General features: G+C 27.2%; 1 protein-coding gene across 1 annotated transcript; it reads left to right on the top strand.

The window, feature by feature from the left end:
- Window positions 1-830: 830 nt before the first annotated feature.
- On the top strand, window positions 831-1504 carry LOC136087031 (uncharacterized). The gene is made up of 2 exons (XM_065809536.1): window positions 831-1202; window positions 1439-1504. The coding sequence occupies exons 1-2, from the start codon at window positions 831-833 to the stop codon at window positions 1502-1504; spliced, it is 438 nt and encodes a 145-aa protein (XP_065665608.1).
- Window positions 1505-16032: the final 14528 nt, after the last annotated feature.

Raw genomic sequence — 16032 nt, 5'->3', positions numbered from 1 at the left:
TGTTTAACAATCTATTGACGACGCCAATTGAATGAGAATTTTGTTTAATGACAATTTACTAAATGTATGTAATGCTATCATTGCTGCACTGAATGAGCAACCAAGTGTAGAAAATTAACATTCTAGATGTTAAGTTTCTTCATGGATGGACCAGCTGGTAATAGAAAAACCTTTATAATTATTTGTTTGCTGAAACCATAAGTAGGGGCTTTAAATCTGCTACAGCTGCATGGACTTGGATAGCAGCAACTCTTCTCACAAATGGATCTACATTTCATGGCTTATTTAAACTTCTTGTCCCAGTATTAGATAATAGCACATGTAATGAAACCCCTAACTCTATACACGGGCATTTTTTTAGACAAGTTACTTTATTTTTGCTTGATGAAACATCCATGATACCTAAACATGCCTTAAATGCAATTGAAAGGTTGTTAAAAGATATTTGCAACAACAACTTTCCGTTCGGAGGAAAAGTCATTCTTTTTGTTAATGACTATAGGCAAATTCTGCCTGTTGTGAAAAGAGGACAACCAGCTGAAATAGTAGAATCATGTATAAAATGTTCTTTAAGAGGCAATGGGTGCAGAATTTTGCATTAACTTAAAATATTAGAGTACCAGATGGGGAAGGAGAACTTTCCCAATTACCAAAAAACTTCCCAATTACCATAACTTGGGAACGGAACAATACCTGTCAAAAAGGAGGATCCGTTTCAAGGATGCATTAAAATACCAAATCAGTGCATTATTAGAGAAAATGAATCGATTGTTCAAAAATGAAAAAGGAGTTAAGCCATCTTATTGTAATTGAAAATTGGTTGTGTAATTATGCTACTTAGAAATTTAGATCTCAAAGCTGGGTTATGCAATGGGACTCAAATGAAAGAATGTGGTCTTCAAAATAATTATATTGATGCAGAGATTTTTACAGGTGTTTCTGGTGGTAAACGGGTTTTTGTTCCTCGAGTTCAGTTGGCTCCATCAGATTCTAATTTACCTTTTGTTCTGAAACGTCGTCAGTTTCCTGTTAGATTGGCTTATTCAATGACAATTAATAAAATTCAAGGTCAAACATTTGATAGAGTTGGTGCATATATCTCAAAAAACCGTGTTACTCTCATGGTTAACAATATGTTGCATGTTCAAGAACTAGAGTATTTATTAGTTTGTTTTTCAAAATTGATAAGTATCTCATTCAAGGTATGATAGGTGAAAAGTGTTACACAAATAACGTTGTATTTTCTTATGTTCTTAATTTATAGTCTTTTGATTTTTATTTCGAAAATTTACTGTTTGTAGGTTGTGAGCACATTTTGTATGTATAAATTTATGGATTACTTAAATTTTTTTTCATAGTTTTTGATAAATACATCTGTCATTTAATATTGTTATAAAATGTGTTTATATGTGTTATATAAAGTCATATTTGTTTATAGTTGTATATATGTTTAAATTATGTTGTTTCCATGTTTTCAAAGTGGTGTGACTTGGCATTATGTTGAACAAAATTGATAACCTTGCCAGCCAAACGGTGTACTTATATCAGAGGTGTGACTTAGCAGCATTTAGTGCCAGGCGGTGTTACTGCTTTAGAACTAGGTTGTGTTGTCTAGCCTTTTTTAATTATACTGGAAACACATAATAATGTTTGTTAATGTTAAGCGTAATGCGTATGAGAGAGTATGCAACCTTGATCTTTAAGTCTTTGGTGGTTTAATGTCCTAAATTTAAAATAATTGAATAACTAATATTGAATTAAAAACAAACATATTTTGATAAAGTTTAGTAAAAAGATAAATATAGTTAACTCTAAATTGTTTTTTTAATTTTGCCATTCTAATTTCAATTTGGTTTGTTATTTTCACTGGATTTTAGGATCAAGAGTGAATATATGCTATGCGCTATTGGTATGTGTTATTGTTGTGATATTTTGAGTTGATAAGACAGCATGGTTTACCTTCCCGTCTATTGTTAAAAATGAATAATAGGTAGTTTCATTATTGGAACTTACTGCTTTTATTTACTTATAAAAAGCCAAGATAACATTTTGCTAAAAATGCAATTTATATCTTAATTTGTTTTTGTTTCTTTTAGTACATTTTTGATAAATGTTTTTATTAACTGCAATATCAAAATAGGTTACTATAAATAGTTAAATCAATTTTCAGTTTTAATGTGATATTTTTTTTTTTCTTTTTTTTTTCTTTCTTTTGTAATTATGATATCATCATTCCATTACTTTTTTATTTTAGGTTTGTCATATGACGCATTAATGCCATATAAAAGATCAAAGTTTACATATTTTTAAAAAATTTTATACACATGTTTGATTGTAAATTAAACTTTTTTTGCTTGAAGCGTATTTGTACTCAATTGCTTAGTTATTTAAAATAAACTTAGTTATTTTTATTAAATTTATTTAGTTGTGTGCATTTAACGTTTTTAAGATAACAATTTTCTTTTTTAAAGAAAAATTAGTCAAGGGGATACCAAAAAATTAATAACTCCTATACAATATAAGTTAACTTCATATTAATCTTAATAATTAACTTAGCTTCATTTTATAAAAAATATTACAAGAATTTAGTTGATATTTTTATCAATTTAAAGAATGATAAAGTGTTAATATTTTGTGTCAATAACTAAAAACGTATTGTGTTGAACTTAGAAATGTCAAGGAAAATGGTTCTGCCTTGAGTGTGTGTGTGACACGTTTTGTTAATGAGTGTTATTGAAAATATATTTTTGTTTATTTATTGTTATTTTTTAATGAAATATTTATATTACTTTTATTGTCTTTATTATGATTATCGATATTGAGATTATTATTTTAATAAATCGTTGTTACTTTTTTTTGCAGTAATTGTTTTATTTATATGGTAGTTTGTTATGTTTTGTCAGTACATAACTGTTTGTAACTTTCCCGTCTGTGCATTATATTCAATTGTTGTTTTAAATTTGATATTTAAATTTGATTTTAAATTTGATACTGGTTTATTATCATATAATTCTCTTAGTATTCTTAAAATTCTTAATTTATCATCATTATTATTATCATTATTATTTGTATTATTAATGCTATTTCATGGTATTTACTTAAGATTAGTTTTTAACTATTTGTAAATGACCTTGATTGTAAGATCTTTTATTGAAAATATATTGATTGAATATATTGAAATATATTGAAAATATATTGATAAAATGATTGAAAATACTGATTGATTACACTGCTATGACCCATGCCAGTTGTAAATTACTCAATTAATGTGAAATAACAATTAGTAGATTATTTTACCTCTTCATACTTTTTACGTTAACTTTACAGATGGATTTATACTTTCGATTTAAAGGCGTTTTTCTAAAAGGTTATTAGTTAAGGTTTCGCAATTTTAAATTGTGAAAAACAGCCGCTATAAATTATTTATGTAACAGACCGACTATAACCCGTATGCATATTTACATACTCCACAAGGCGATAGCACACATGCGTAAAAATCAAAATGCAAGACCGGAATTTTTTTTTTTTAATAATGATAGACTGCCTGCCCCAACCAAACCCTCAGTCGATGCAGCAGCACTCCCTTGCGGGTCAGGCTATTTGTCAGTCGATGTAGCAGCACTCCCTTGCGGGTCAGGCTATTTGTCAGTCGATGTAGCAGCACTCCCTTTCGAGTCATTTGTTCCATTTTTCGTACTTTTTTATAAAGAAACATATTTTTAAATTTGAGCCTGACTCGAAAGGGAGTGCTGCTACATCGACTGACAAATAGCCTGACCCGCAAGGGAGTGCTGCTACATCGACTGAGGGTTTGGTTAGGGCAGGCAGTCTATCATTATTAAAAAAAAAAAATTCCGGTCTTGCATTTTGATTTTTACGCATGTGTGCTATCGCCTTGTGGAGTATGTAAATATGCAACCCCTATTACGGGTTGCTTTCTGCCAGTAAAAAATAATATTGCACAAAACCTTTAAAATTTACCAAACAATGTTCTTTGTAAGAGCTTCTTTTTAAGAGTTTTACAAGAGAGTTTTTTTCTGACGTAAGAATTTGAACATGGGTTTCCAAAATGACGTCGCCACATAATCACCATCATCCGATCATCCCATCGTCACATAATCGCCATATATATATATATATATATATATATATATATATATATATATATATATATATATATATATATATATATATATATATATATATAAATATATTTATATGTACATATATATATATATATATATATATATATATATATATATATATATATATATATATATATATATAAATAAATATATATATATGTACATATATAAATGTATATATATACATATATGTATATGTATATGTATACATATATATATATATATATATAAATATATATATATATATATATATATATATATATATAATATATATACATATATATATATACATATATATATATATATATATATATATATATATATATATATATATATATATATATATATATATATATATATATATATATATATTATATATATATATATATATATATATATATATATATATATATATATATATATGTATATATAGCGACTTTATAAGAAGGCAATATTGTTTCGCCCTATAGGACTCATAGCGTTCTAATTTTTTGAGACCAAATCTTAGCAATAAAACAAAAAAACTGATTTAAAGCAAAATAAAAGATTTATAGTGTTTAATCTTATAAATGGGTTTTCTTTTGTTGTGTCAAATCTTTTAAATTACAATTCCAAAGAGCTCAAACTGCCAAGTAGTTGGCCAGCATTATGCAAACAACAATGGCACATAACACATAAGGAGAGTGCTCAACAAAACAAAATATTATGAAGCTCTATCCAACATTAGAGCTTCATATAATTTTGTTTCGTTTATCTCCGACATTAGACTAAATATATATATATAGATATATATATATATATATATATATATATATATATATATATATATATATATATATATATATATATATATATATATATATTCTCGTAAATAGTGTAAATAGTCGTAAATAGTCGTATTTGTTATTTGCCTAATATTAGTTTATTTATATTATTATTATTAATGTCAGTAAAAAAAATAAGGATCTATAGTAAAAGAGTTTCACGTGGTCAAAAATATCAAAATATAAAATATGGTATAAATGCTTTGATTTTTTATTTAAAATTAGGTACTATAGTGTATTGCTCCTTAGCAATACACTTTTGTACTCTATTTTAAATAAGGTATTGAAGTGTTATGTATCTTATATACATCGTATAATGATTCCTGTTAAACTGCTTGAGAAATAATTTTCTAAAATAAGGTTTTAGAAAGTAAAAATAAAGGTTTTAAAGAGTGATAGTTTGGCTTTTTTTTGCCATAAAAACTATATAAGCAAACCACTTTACTGTGGTAGAATGTTACTTTATGTCTTGACACACATAGATTGAAAGTTAATGTTATCTTTTTAAATTATTAATTTTAAATATAGCCAGAGTATAGTTCTTTATTATCCTTTTTTATTTTTAGCGAAGAATTAAATAAATATATTATTTCTAATTGTACAATATAAAAACTGAAAAGATTTTATATTGTACAATTCAAGTAATTATATTGTACAAATAAGACATGAAAAAGTTTTTTCATGTCAGTTTTTTCTTGAGATATAGATGCTTTTGTAATGAAAAATCATCTTTTTTTCCCCTAACTTTTCAATCTCATTAAACAATCTTATTGTCAATGATGAAGCTATTCCACAATCTCACAGTAATCAAAATGAGTCCTATAATCTTTTAATTGATGTTGATATTATTATACAATCTCTTACTTTTGTTTGAACATGCCTTGACTGTCAGATGAAGTCTAATAACATGAATATAGGTCATAAAAAAAAGGTTTAAGTTCTTTGATGCTATTCAATTGCACTGCGTGTTTATGAAACATGAAGTTCTATACCAGTAAAAAAGTTTCAATTAAAATTTCTGATATAAATTTATATTTATTAACTGCAATGCCTGATATTGTAAAAGGACATTTCAAAAGCTGTGGTTTTGTGAATTTGAGGCATCATTTTCAGAATTAAGACATTCAATGCGTTGTAGAACTATTATTACTTGGTGCAAATTCCAAGCAGACAGTATTGTTGAAACATAAGTTCATAAAGAAAAACCAGGACAGCCTATTGTAGTTATGGACATAATCAAATTAATATTTATTGATTTACCTGATGAAACATGTTAGAAAGATGGGTTCATGAAAAAACTCAAAACAATAAAAGTTCTTTAAATGCAAAAATTTTGGAAATGGTGTCTGAAAGATAATATGATAAACTAAATGTTTATTTTGAACTAATAACCCTGGTAAAAATTATATAGTATTTTGCAATCAAAAAGTTAAAACATTAAAAATATAGCAAAAAAATCAAGTGATAAATTAAACCAACATTGGAAAAAAATTAGAACAAAATGAAAATGCTAAGTTGATGAAGATAAAGAAAAAGATTGAATAACTTATGATGCTAAAAGTTTTTAGTTATTTTAGTTTAATTTAACCTTCCAATCGATATTTTTATTTATAATTTTAAAAATGTTCAGTTTTGCTAAATATGAGTATTAATTTCTGTATAGAACTTAAATAGTTAAATAAAACTTATAAAAACTTTATAAGTTTTATAAGAGTAAGAATTTATAAAATTATGTTACTGCTCTTATATTAAAGCAAAATTTTAGAAGTAAAATAAAAATTCGTTTTACAATTTTAATTTTTTTTTTAACTTTAACTATCTTAAACTGGTTTTTCTCAGAATGCCTTTTTTTTTTAGCATGCTGCAATAAATTACTTAAGAACTACTCGTTATGGTGCTTCGGAACTTTATACAGTTATAAAATAAATGATAAACTATTGAAGCAATATACTTTTTCGGTTTTACTTTTGCGAGTTATGGGGTTCTAAAGTGACCTGTTTTGGGATAAATTAATTATTGTAGCTACAACCCGCTTTAAGCTAACTTCAAGATTTTGCTTCAATAAGTACCTTGCTATATTATAAATAAAAAATGAAAGTTTGAGCTTTTATAGAATCTACCATTATTTTAATACCTATCGATGAATCTCTTGACTTTTTAGGGTTTGCAACACAAAACTAGAGTCTAAATGAGAAGTTTTATTTTTATTTTTAATCCAATATTTTAAAATTATCTGAAATATAATCGATAATTTTTGTTGAAAATAAAAGATTTTTGAAATTTGACCACTTTAATTTATTGTAGTTGCTAAATATGTGTTACTAAATTTATTGTAGCTATTAAATATTTATTACAAGTAGTAGTTAATACTCTTGTAGCAGAATTCATTCAACTATAAATTGTTAAGAGCCCTAACCAAAATTTAAATCAATTTCTAAATTTATAAATAATTTATATGTGCTTTTAATGGTTGGCACAGGGTAATACAAATAAAAATTTTTTGTTGCTGAATAAACTATACGATTTACTATAGCATTTCTCACCATTTGGGGTTAAGATCATATTATTCATAAATTAGGGGTAAAGTTCATATATTCATATTGTCAAAAAAATTGTTTTTGTTTAGGTATGTTAACTTGAGTGTCAAATATAGCGTATTTTCATAGATTTTAAATCTATCTATAATCCCTTAAAATATTGTTTAAACTTAGATTCATTTTTAGTCAAGATTAAATTTGTTTTTACTAATTACCCAATATTTTTAAATTTAAACTTAAAAAAATGTTGCAATAGTAATTGCAAAAGTAGTTAAGTATATATAATACTTGCTATTTTGATACATTTATATTACCTTGATTATTTCAGCTAAAAATGTAAACGAATGATTTCTCATTTGTTTATAATTTAACTCTAAAAAATCTAAAGATTTTATGCATAAATGCTTACCTTTTGCGCAGCATTACCAAATAGTTACGGAAAACAAATTTGCGTACGTTTTCCGTAAGTTACGCAAAAGTTACGAAAGTTTTGTGAATCTTATGCAACCTTCCCCTACCTATAATCTTATTGCGTTTCTTCTTTCTCAGACTTTTATTAGAATGCAGGAATGTCTTACAAAGAGTTGCCGGATGAATTTGAAAGGGTGGGCGTGGGGTGGTGGTGGCAAACATTGAAAGTAAATAACTCCCTTGCTCGCAATCACCACCAAAAAAAAAGACAAAAAAATTTAGTTTTTTTCCTCATCGTCAAATATAAAATCTGGGTCACATTCAGTAAGGGTATGGATTAATTTTAAAAATAGCCGTATAACAAAGCTTTCTAAGGAAAGGCGTGCGGTTGGACGTCTTAGATGACCTTGCACAAAGTATTTTTTTTATGATAACTTGGCTACGGCACTTTGCATATTTTGATGATTTGCATGTTTTAAAAATGTGCTCAAAAAGCTAAAATGAAGAGAAAATTAAAAAATAAAAGAAACGAGAGAAAAGAGAAACAAAATCTAAACGAATAATAACACAATTAAAAGATAAACCAGTAAAAATAAAAATATAAAATTCTTTTTTTTTAAATTTAAAAATAACAGATCTGTCTCAATTAACAGATTAAAGTTAATAATTTTTTCAATATTACTACGTTCAGGGCCGTCCTAGGGTTGGTGGCGCCCGGGGAAAACAAAGTAACGGCGTCCTCATCCCTCAAGTAATAACTACGTATAAAAGCTTTTTGTGCTGCCATCGATACTTTAATATTTACACCATCTACATATATACATATGCATATTTTTTATTATTATTATTTATTTACTTGAATTTTCATGCCATATTTTTCTATACAATGTTTTTATCTGATGATATTGTGGGCTTAGCTTAGGAACAGCCACAAATAGTCATTAAGACTATTCCAAAGTAGCACCCATTATTAACCAACATTTTTGCGTATAGAAGTACACACATGCGCTGAGTTGGCGGTGGCAGGATCTGAACCCGTATCGTACAACAGTCCGGGGATTAACTTTTCATTTGACTCTCTAACCAACTGAGCTATCCAGTCACAATACATACATTCAAAATTTGTGATAAATTAAGGAAATCAAATAGGAAATTAAACGCAATTTTTAAATGAAAACATAAGTTACTGACAAATAGGTAAGTTTATAACAGTATTCTTTGAGATTTTCCTAAGGAAAACTGTTCAATAGTTTTCCAAAGTTAAGTTTCTTTGCCTTTTCGTTTTCAATGGAGAGTATTGCAAGCAACGTCAATCTTTTTTGCGTCATTGATGTATGTAGGTTTTAAAGTTCACTGCTAGCCACTGTCACTGGAATTACCAGCAATATGCGTATCCACATCTATCCACAGATTAGTAAAGAGTGCTTCTAATGGTGATAGCGTTTTGTTGGTTGCCTGCTGCTTTTGCTCACACTACTTGTCAAAAACATTAGTTATCAAACTGATGTGTAGAATTTTTTATTATACAGTTCTTCCCCATTTATATCTAAAATGTTTTTCACAGTCAGGTGGTCTTGTAACATTTCATAATCCTGTTTAAGATTGTCCTTTGCTGGTAGTTTTTTCAGGAAAAATAGGAATCCTTACTTTGACTCGTATTTGGAGGACTTGTCCATTCTATATTTTAAAGATGATTCAATTGTGTCAATTAGGGGCAAGAAAACAACATTTTCAAAGGACTCTTTTGTGCTTGGGAAGTGGTCAACGCTTGATTAATGCAGACAAAATTGTATGGTTCTTTGAGTAACTCAAAAAAAAAACTCCAACAACAAAGACTTCACAAATTATTTGGCTCCGTCTGATATAATTACGTTCAAGCTGTGGCAACCACAGCGTGTAAATGAGGCTAATGGGTATTCTGCTGAGACTCGGACTTGAAAACCATTTCGAATTAAAACCATATTAAACCCGTTGTCATAACCTTGGCCTCTAAAGTCGTTTAGGTCTAGCTTACAAGACTTTATCTCTTCATTTAGAAGGTTAGAATGAGCTTCTCCAGTCGAATCTTCACCCACTGCATATTCAATAAAGCTTTTGTGGACAATGTTTTGGTCTATTGGTTTATTTTCTTTATGAACAAAGTGGATGGTTAGAGAAGTTTGGCCTTTGTGACTTAAGTCTAGAATGCCATCCATAATAACTTAAAAGTTTTTTCCAAACTTTATCTTGCACTATCACCCCTTAAAAGGATTTTCATAGGGTATTTCATTGATATTAGGACCCCAAATCAACAAACCGTGAACTTTAATTCTTTATTTTGTATATATATTATATATATATATATATATACATATATATATATATATATATATATATATATATATATATATATATATATATATATATATATATATATATATATATATGTATATATATATATATATATATATGTATATATATATATATATGTATATATATATATATATATATATGTATATATATATATATATGTATATATATATATATATATATATATATATATATATATATATATATATATATATATATATATATATATATATATATAGAATATTACTATAATAATAATAATATTATATTATATATACTTGAATGCAGTGAACTTTTGCGTGAAAATGGCTTTCATTAAATCAACCATCGATTTTAGCAACCAGGTTTGATGTTAACTTTACCATAGCAAGTTATATATATACATATATATATATATATATATATATATATATATATATATATATATATATATATATATATATATATATATATATGTATATATATATATATATATGTATGTATATATATATGTGTATATATATATATATATATATATATATATATTTATATATATATATATATATATATATATATATTACTTTATATATTATATGAGCCCATGAGATGCATAGTGGTATAAGTCACTTTTTTCAATATTTTGCCACCAATGGTTAGCATTTTGTTTATTCTATTACATGGCAGAGTGGTATAAGTCTAATGATATCGATAATGATACTGGAACTGTTTTTTGTTATGCTCCTCACTAAACAGCTATTTTGTTCACAGCCATAGTTATATTAGTCAGACTTCTCAAAACTAGATATGAGTGACTTATACCACTATGCATCTCAGTGGCTCATTTATTACTAAAAATACTCTTAAAAAAACTTACTTTAATTAAGCAATTTTTGTTTAAAACAACAAGCCAATTCTTAACACGAAATAAATTTTCCTTTGATTCGTATTAAAATTAATTAGGGTTTTTTTAGTAATTAAAAAACAAGAGCATTGACGAAACAATAAACCGCAACTTAATGGTAAAAGAATTTTATCGAGTGGTCAGGGTCATTCCGTGAATTGATTATATTGTTAAATAAAATAATATCTTGGCGCAGATGACGATTTACATCTATTTTTCCTTTTATGTTTAGTTTGTTTTTGTTTTTGATAAAATCAATGTTTACTATCTAATTTTTTTGCTTCGATATTCTATATAATTCAATATATTCGATATTAACTATTTCTTATATCAACAATTCCGCATTGATAAAACAAATCACCAAACGGTTAAAAAGTTAACCTCTTTATACAGAGTCAAAGACAACATAGGGGAGGGAGGGAGAGGGCTGGGAGTGCACGTGCCTTCCCCCCCCCCCTTACTAATTTTCTAAAGGACTTTTTTTTTTAAAAAAGAATAAAAAAATTCCAGATAAGAAGACTTTTTTTAAAAACTAACGATTGTACCCCTCCGCTTCGAAATCCGGGTTGTCGGCCCTGTTATATAGGTATCTTAAAAATCTTACGTTTTAGATGAGTTTTATATTTTGGCATCCGCTCAAAAATATTCCAGTTTTTCTGTTATTTTTTTTTTATATACAATATACAAGTAGGGAAAAAATTTAATAAGCTACCAAAACAATGTAGAGTTAACTTTTGTAACATTTTTTTGTTTAAAGTGAAGGTTAATCTAGGTAAGAGTGTTTTTATTGTTAAAAGGGATACGGTTTTCTAAGTAAACGAACCTTGTAAAAATATGTAATTTTTACATAAAGACTTCATTATACTTACAAATAAAAGTAAATACTATTATAATTGCAAATAAAAGTAAATACCAAAAAAAAGACCGATGGTTCAGTAATCTGCAAGGTCTCAGGTATCACCAGATGTAAAAATTAAAATCTAATTTCTATAGCCAAAGGAGAAAAACACATTTAAAGTTTTGTAGCACTTTGCGCTACTGTTAGCACTTGGAGCCCCGTTGTAAATCTATTTTGTTATGGAGTTTTTAAAATATATCAAAAACTCTTTACATATATGTGTTGGCTATAACCTGACAAAAAATTAGCTCTTTAACATTTGTGGTTTGTGTACAGGGACCTAATGTATTGGGTATGGCACTAAAAGTCTCTTTAAAAAGTGACAACGTTTTTAATTTAACCTTATTATCGACTATCGAAGTTTTAAAATTTAATAGAATTAAGCCTCGGCATGTATCTTCCAGGCGAAAAAAAAAATAGATATCTTTTATCTGGCAAGATATCTTTTATCTGTGCAAACATATAGCTCTTAAAGTAGGAATCTCGTCTTTGAAAATACGGCCAAAATATAGCCGCTTTTTGTGGTTTTTGTGCTCTTTAAAGACTCAAAGTTACATCAAATAACTAATTTAGTATTAATACCATGTGACTAGTGGATAAGGGATTCTATGGTTCTAAACTTCACATTTGTGTGTACTTTGTGTGCAAAAAGAGTGCTTTTTTTGTCCAAGTTTGTATAAAATATGGGGCAGAAAACACATAGTCAGATTTTTTTCTAATTGTTCTGAACTTAAAACTTATAAAAACCTCTTTAGTTGTTAAACCCACAAATTTTTTGTTTTTGTTTAAACTGATTGACCAAATAATGGAAATACATACAACAATAACAACTTTTTTTAATTTAAATAAGAAACATATCTTTACTGAAATGGGTTTTAACAAGATATCAAACAAAAGAAAATCCTATTTAGTCTTAATCTTCCATTGAAAAAACACCTACATGCAGACACGAAACAATTTCCTTTAAAAAAAAATTACTTTATGGTGGTGTTATGATGTTTATTACTTTTTCTTTAAAACATGAAAAATAAGATATATACTTCTGATTAATTTTTTGTAAACTTGTGATATTTTATGAAACTATAAACAAATTAATATAGTTTATAATATAAACAAAAATTTCAGACAAGAATATTTCTTATCAACAAATGTTGTATCAAGTATTTTTAGAATGAAATTCTAGATATCACTGTTTAACTGTTTAAAGAAAAAATAAATTATTTAAAAAATCAAATTCAAAAATGCTTGCTGTTATAGTCAATAACACATTTTAGTAACTGGCCTCCAAACCAGGGTGATCAGGGTTTCTTATGTACCTAGCCCATTGAGCACTGAAAATTGAATGCAAGACATCTGTTGATTGCTCATTAAAAATACCCAATGCATTACCCTTTAAAGCAATGAATTCAGAAACATGGTAGAACACTGCATGGCTTTTGGGGTGATTGCAACTGGGAGTTGAAGATATGAGTTCTTAAAGTCTTTGATATGTTGAACATATGCAGTATTTAATGTCCTTCCAAAACGGGAACTAAATAAACACTCTTAAAATGTTGGAATGTTTTCATAAAAGCAAGCATATGGTCTGTCTTTTCTCTTTCAACAGTTCTTCGGAAAACATCCATATTCTTCAAAAGCATATGACAATCATTCCCAAAAAACTCTCCACCATCATAAGGTTATAATTTCAATTTGAGAAGTAATGGCTAATCTTTGCCTTTAAATCATATCTTTTGCATTGATTTGTAAAGATGATTTAAAATTCGAAGGAGAAGATGAAGTTCCATTGAGGGAATAAGCTCAATAACTTATTTGACATCTTCTTGGTCAAACAATGGGTTATAAACAACATTATGAAAATCCTTTGCGCACATTTTTCCATTCTCTTTTTCAATAAATGATTTGTATTGCATCCTAATGGATCTGAAGTTTCTTGTAGTTCCATGTTCTTTGAAGTCACTAAATTTGACATCACACCAACAGCAAGGGTCTTTGCTTGAGTGAGACTGAATGCCACAGATGATATTGGCTAACTTTATGTCATAAAGAAAGAATAAGATATATATTTTTTTTATATTTTATAAATATATAAAAAATATATATCTATATAAAAAAATATATATGCTATTAGTTTGTAATTCAAATTCTAAGCCAAGCATTTGTTTTTATAATGTAACAAAAAGAGAAAAAAAGTTATTTTTTACTTTTTGCAAATTCATAAAACTGCATATAAAGCAACAATTTATCTCAACTGAAGATTATTTGTTGTTTCATTGCATAATAGCGTAAAGTAAATAATGCGGTATAAACGGTATAAACAATTCAGTATAACAGCTTTCTGAATGGGTACATTTATTCAATTTCGAGCTTTTGTGGTATGGATTCTGAATAAAAATTTTGCTTAAGATGAATGCAGGTTTTCTTTACTCAGAAATAATAAAGAATTTACTTCATAAGACAACTTCTTGCAAATTTCATTTAACAAAACATCTTTTTGCTCTAAAGCGATTCGTACATTATAACAAATGACAGACATCATAAATAAGGTACTTAAAGAACTTTACAATGCTAACTGCAAAATCCTTATGAAATTTATTGGCTTGTTTGTCAATTTTTTTTCAGTAGCACAGTTAATTTCTAGGTTGTTTATACCTAGATCCATATCAGATTAGGCGGATTAACCACGTAGTTCCATACTACTTTAAACAACTTTTTTAATCATTTAACTTTCGTTAGTTAAAGTGATTAAAATACACACCTCGTACTGAGATTAGATTAGACAAAACTTATTTCGCCTAATGCATGAAAAAGCTATTATGCCTAATCATAGTTTGTAACACTCCCGCGCTTATCGTAGTTAAGTTACTCGTCAGGAAATCCGTAACCGTGTATAATCAAAAATGCTCGATGGAATTTTAAAATGTAAAGTAAATTACATCTTGATAGTAACACAATATTTCTCCTTAGGCGGTGGCCTAATGTATCGTACCCTAGGTTTGCCCCTGCTACCCACATAATGAAAATAATGAAGATCATAGATATAGTTAAATTAAACTCTTTACAGATTTTAATATTTATGCAGAAGTACAAAAATAAATTACTTCTAAACGTTTTTTCCAATATTCTTTCGTTTAAATTTTTTTTTTTTTTATTTCTTTTTAATTTCTTTTTAATTTCTTTTTTTAAAAATTAAAAAAAAAAATTAGGCAACTTAGCCTTTTCAAATTTTGGAAAATACAGGTGAAATAGTTAGTTAGGCAAAGCGGATGTTGTGTCTTTGACTTATTAACAATTCTTCTATATCCCCCAAAATCTATCAAGATATTGTAATATTATACTATTTCAAAAAAATATCAAAAGTTTAGCCAACTTCATGTGTTTAAAATTTATAAATTATAATCAAACAAGCTTGTTAGGTACAGTGAACTGTGTATTCATAACTTTTCCATCCCACTATTATTTAGATTAAAATTTATTAGGACAGTGATACATGTTCTAAAGGACACGCAGGTCCATAAAATATGAAGGACTCTGACAACGTGCTCTACAATCACATAACACATATGCGAGATATTTTATAAAATATATATATATATATATATTACAATTACATATAAGACCACAGTTATAAAACTAAATCTAGTTAGCCGGAGCAGTATTTTTCTAAGTCGACAGAATTAATTTTAATTTTGAAGCTCTTGATATTTTTGGCGTTCATTTTCCGTCAAATTTCCGTCATCTACCGTACCGTTCATCAAATTTCCGTCATCTACCGTTAAACACTTCCGCGATTTTAACATTGCTAGTAGTAAAGTTGCTATTGGTTTTTTGAGGATATATTTTTTGGGGGTTGTTTAGATTTTTATTTACGCAACTAAAAAACTTATTTGAGTTATTTTCTTTGACCAGTTTTAGTTCCACATTTTCATGGTGTTTGGATATGGCTTTTTTACATTTTGATGCATATTAGATAAATGTCTTTTTGTGC

This window comes from Hydra vulgaris, chromosome 11, assembly GCF_038396675.1.
Source record: "Hydra vulgaris chromosome 11, alternate assembly HydraT2T_AEP".
NCBI classification, from domain to species: Eukaryota; Metazoa; Cnidaria; class Hydrozoa; order Anthoathecata; family Hydridae; genus Hydra; species Hydra vulgaris.
This window is presented reverse-complemented; position numbering and strand designations above follow the sequence as displayed.